Below are 4,479 nucleotides of genomic sequence, written 5' to 3'. Positions count from 1 at the left end.
GTAACTGCCAAAGGCTTGCCCAAGACCTCCATAGACATCCCCCAGTCATGTAGCTCCCGGACCCTGACAGGCTAGATACACTGACACTGTCCCAGTCAATAAACTCTGCCTACCACCCCCAGAGCCAGTGACATAGCCTCAGCGACACATACTAACTCCCCATTAAGTAACCAACCAAGTCCCAAGCATAGAATCAATGGATATACAGTGTTGGCCAAAAGTATTGGCACCCCTGCAATTCTGTCAGATAATATACATTTTCTTCCAGAAAATAATTGCAATAACAAATTCTTTGGTATTATTATCTTCATTTAATTTGTCTGCAATGGAAAAACAAAAAAATAATTGTCAAAAAGCCGAATTGGATATAATTCCACACCAAACATAAAAAAGGGGGTGGACAAAAGTATTGGCACTGTTTGAAAAATCATATGATGCGTCTCTAATTTGTGTAATTAACAGCACCTGTTACTTACCCGAGGTACCTAACAGGTGGTGGCAATAATTAAATCACACTTGCAGCCAGTTGAAATAGATTAAAGTTGACTCAACCTCTGTCTTGTGTCCTTGTGTGTACCACATTGAGCATGGAGAAAAGAAAGAAGACTAAAGAAATGTCTGAGGACTTGAGAAACAAAATTATGAGGAAGCATGAGCAATTTCAAGGCTACAAGTCCATCTCCAAAGACCTGAATGTTCTTATGTCTACCGTGCGCAGTGTCATCAAGAAGTTTAAAGCCCATGGCACTGTGGTTAACCTCCCTAGATGTGGACGGAAAAGAAAACTTGATGAGAGATTTCAACACAAGATTGTGCATATTGAGGATAAAGAACCTCGACTAACATCCAAACAAGTTCAAGCTTCCCTGCAGTCCGAGGGTACAACAGTGTCAACCCGTACTATCCGTCGGCGTCTGAATGAAAAGGGACTGTATGGTAGGATACCCAGGAAGACCCCACTTCTTACCCAGAGACATAAAAAAGCCAGGCTGGAGTTTGCTAAAACTTACCTGTGAAAGCCAAAAACGTTTTGGAAGAATGTTCTCTGGTCAGATGAGACAAAAGTAGAGCTTTTTGGGAAAAGGCATCAACATAGACTTTACGGGGGAAAAAAAAGAGGCCTTCAAAGAAAAGAACACTGTCCCTACAGTCAAACATGGTGGAGGTTCCCTGATATTTTGGGGTTGCTTTGCTGCCTCTGGCACTGGAATGCTTGACCGTGTGCATGGCATTATGAAGTCTGAAGACTACCAACAAATTTTGCAGCATAATGTAGGGCCCAGTGTGAGATAGCTGGGTCTCCGTCAGAGGTCATGGGTCTTCCAGCAGGACAATGACCCAAAACACACTTCAAAAAGCACTAGAAAATGGTTTGAGAGAAAGCACTGGAGACTTCTAAAGTGGCCAGCAATGAGTACAGACCCGAATCCCATAGAACACCTGTGGAGAGATCTCAAAATGGCAGTTTGGAGAAGGCCCCCTTCACATCTCAGGGACCTGGAGCAGTTTGCCAAAGAAGAATGGTCTAAAATTCCAGCAGAGCCTTGTAAGAAACTCATTGATGGTTACCGGAAGCGGTTGTTCGCAGTTATTTTGTCTAAAGGTTGTGCTACCAAGTATTAGGCTCAGGGTGCCAATACTTTTGTCCGGCCCATTTTTGGAGTTTTGTGTAAAATGATCAATGATTTGACTTTTTTTTCATTCTCTTTTGTGTTTTTTCATTGCAAGCAAAATAAATGAAGATATTAATACCAAAGAGTTTGTGCTTGCAATCATTTTCTGGAAGAAAGTGAATATTATCTGCAGAATTGCAGGGGTGCCAATACTTTTGGCCAACACTGTATGTCCCATAGTGGCCTCTACACACACAATTATGCCCCACTGTGGACACCCATGAACAATTATTATACTCTGGAGTCTTTTCAGACCCCAGAGTATAATAATCAGAGATCGAAGGGGGATACTAACATAAAAAACAATGTTACTTACCATTCCCCGGGTCTGCTGCAGTCCTCGGTGGTGTCGGCCATCTTCAATGACGTCCGGGATGTCACATGACCCGGGACGCAGGCCCCGGTCATGTGACGTCAGGGAGAGTGACCGAAGTAGGCCCGAAGCTTGCCTGGAGAGGTAAGTTACACAGTTTTTTATGTTCTCTTACCTCTCCCGGACCTCCAATTATTATACTGGGGGGTCTGGAATGACCCCTGAATATAATAATGATGTGTGGGGGTCCCGTGCCGTCACTTACTGATCCCGGCCACTGCCAGGATCAGTAAGTAAATAGGGCCCGTTATCGGCTGGAGTAACTCCAGCTGGTAACAGCGTATTAAGAAAAGAAAAAAAAATGCAGCGGTAGCGGCTGTCGCCAAGCCCCTAATGTCCCGGGCCCTGTAGCAGCCCCTACCCCTGCTACCCTGATAGTTACGCCACTGTATTTAAATATTCCTTTCCCAGAAATCTGGTGTTTTTTAAATCAGTTTATCTGCCCCAATATATTGTCCATTTGCGTTAAAAAATGCATAAAATATGTATATGGAAAATGCATGAAGAAGACAGAGAATGTAGAAAAGACAGATAATACCGCCTTCTTAAATCCACTCCTGGTTTTGGGTTCAGAAACAATAACTGGAAGAGGAGCAATAACCAATAGTAGTCACAGTAGTTGCAAAAGGTATTCGCAAAATGAGGAAGCGATATCTCCAGAAGTTCATATTAGAGTATGTGTATTCTACAAGGACAACTGAAAGACATCAGACAGAAAAAAATACCTGCATCTGTACCCTCTTAACCTTTATTATACAAAAATTCTAAAAAAGTATATTATATTTTTTAAAACAAATCATTATAAAAATGACATGGTATTGTGCCAGTTATTCAGCCACAGATGTGTTTATTTTTCTGTAAACTTTCCCAGTATCTGATCAGTTCATTGGGCTCAAACTGGTGGGAAGTGACTATTTGGTTGTACAGACAGTCAGAATATGAAAGTTTCCAGTGGTTAAAATCAGAATCCTTAGGTGGTGGTACCGGTGGAATCCCCAGTTTGTCTAGACAAATCCCAATAAATACATCTTCTAAGTGAAGCAATTTCATACTTGCAGATACCTTTAAAATCTTCTCTGCCAGATCTCCTGAAAACACATAGCCAGTTCCTGAGCAGAACAAAGGATAGCGTTCATTTGGGTACAGCTCCACTGACATGTACCATTTGCTCTCTGTATTACGATTAGGTGCAAAGTCTTTCATTAAATAACCGGTGAAATAATTTTTTCTAGGTGGTTGATCTGGTAGTAGCAGTTTATATATTAAATATTCTGTATTAACAAACATGTCGCTGTCTGTCTTAATGACATAAGGAACTTGTGGACAGTACGTTGCTATCCAGTGCATGCCCATCAAAGTCTTTAGCGTTAAATTGTTGTAAGTGTCCAAAAAATCTTGCTGTATGATGTCATGATACTTTTGGCTTTCATCTCTAAGAGCTTGCTCTGTACCATTGGTAGATGGAGTATCTTTTCCTAATAAGAATAACCTCAGTGTTTGAACACCAGGAAAAAGGTCTTCCTTTCCCCATGTTTGCCGGATTGCTTGACGGGCTTCGGTCTGCCATTGTTGCACTGCTATGAGCAGAATAAGGAAAGGTTTGTTCTCCTGGCATTTACTTGGTTCATTAATAATATATTTGAATGGCGCATGCGTATTTTCAGTTTCTGATATTTCCTGTCCTGAATCAATTTTGCGATCTTTTAGGTAACGTATATTGAACAGGTTGCCTGCTGAAAAGATATTCCTATTTACATATCTGTTTGGAAACCAGCTAGAATTGTTGACAGTCAGCAATATGAAGAACAAGAATGCTACGGTCACAAATCCCGACACTATGCCATGGAGCACTAAGCGCTTGGTGTTGAGCTTCAGGCATGAAGAGCAGAAGAGTCGTTTCCTCAGAAACATATCGGAAATGCCAAGTACTCCTTTCCAGTTTCACAGCAATGTCTTCATGTCTGGCAACACATGCTGAAAATCAAAAAGAAAAACAGAACTTGAGTACCGAACATACAAATAGATTCTCACATTAAAGCTAAGTTTTTTGTCACAGATTTTGCTGAAGTTGATTTAGAAGAATTATTAGAGCTTCCTTTATATTTCCAATTCCACATACTTATATTGTTCACTGCTTTAACCCTTAAGCACTATCATGGTTTCTATCATAATGATATGTCTATGGTAGTGGTGTATGATAGACACCATGATAGTACTAAAGGGTTAAATTAGAAGTTGACACTACATATTTTTTCTCCTGGACATTTCCCTTCTACATGGGCAAATGTTCCAGCTCTTGGGCTCTGTCACCTATTAAGTGGCAACTATATATTGTAATTTCACATCACAAATCTATTATCTCGTACTGTACTTATCTATGCCACCATTTTCACATAGCATGTCCCATTGCCCATTGAATGCAGTGTTATAGAG

General features: G+C 40.8%; 1 protein-coding gene across 1 annotated transcript; it reads right to left on the bottom strand.

Annotated features, from left to right (window-relative positions):
* Positions 1-2,840: 2,840 nt before the first annotated feature.
* On the bottom strand, positions 2,841-4,015 carry LOC142218737 (beta-1,3-galactosyltransferase 2-like). Its single transcript, XM_075287635.1, has one exon. The coding sequence runs from the start codon at positions 3,955-3,957 to the stop codon at positions 2,878-2,880; it is 1,080 nt and encodes a 359-aa protein (XP_075143736.1). The 5' UTR covers positions 3,958-4,015; the 3' UTR covers positions 2,841-2,877.
* Between the last annotated feature and the right edge of the window lie 464 nt (positions 4,016-4,479).

Source organism: Leptodactylus fuscus, chromosome 9 (genome assembly GCF_031893055.1).
Source record: "Leptodactylus fuscus isolate aLepFus1 chromosome 9, aLepFus1.hap2, whole genome shotgun sequence".
NCBI classification, from domain to species: domain Eukaryota; kingdom Metazoa; phylum Chordata; class Amphibia; order Anura; family Leptodactylidae; genus Leptodactylus; species Leptodactylus fuscus.
This window is presented reverse-complemented; position numbering and strand designations above follow the sequence as displayed.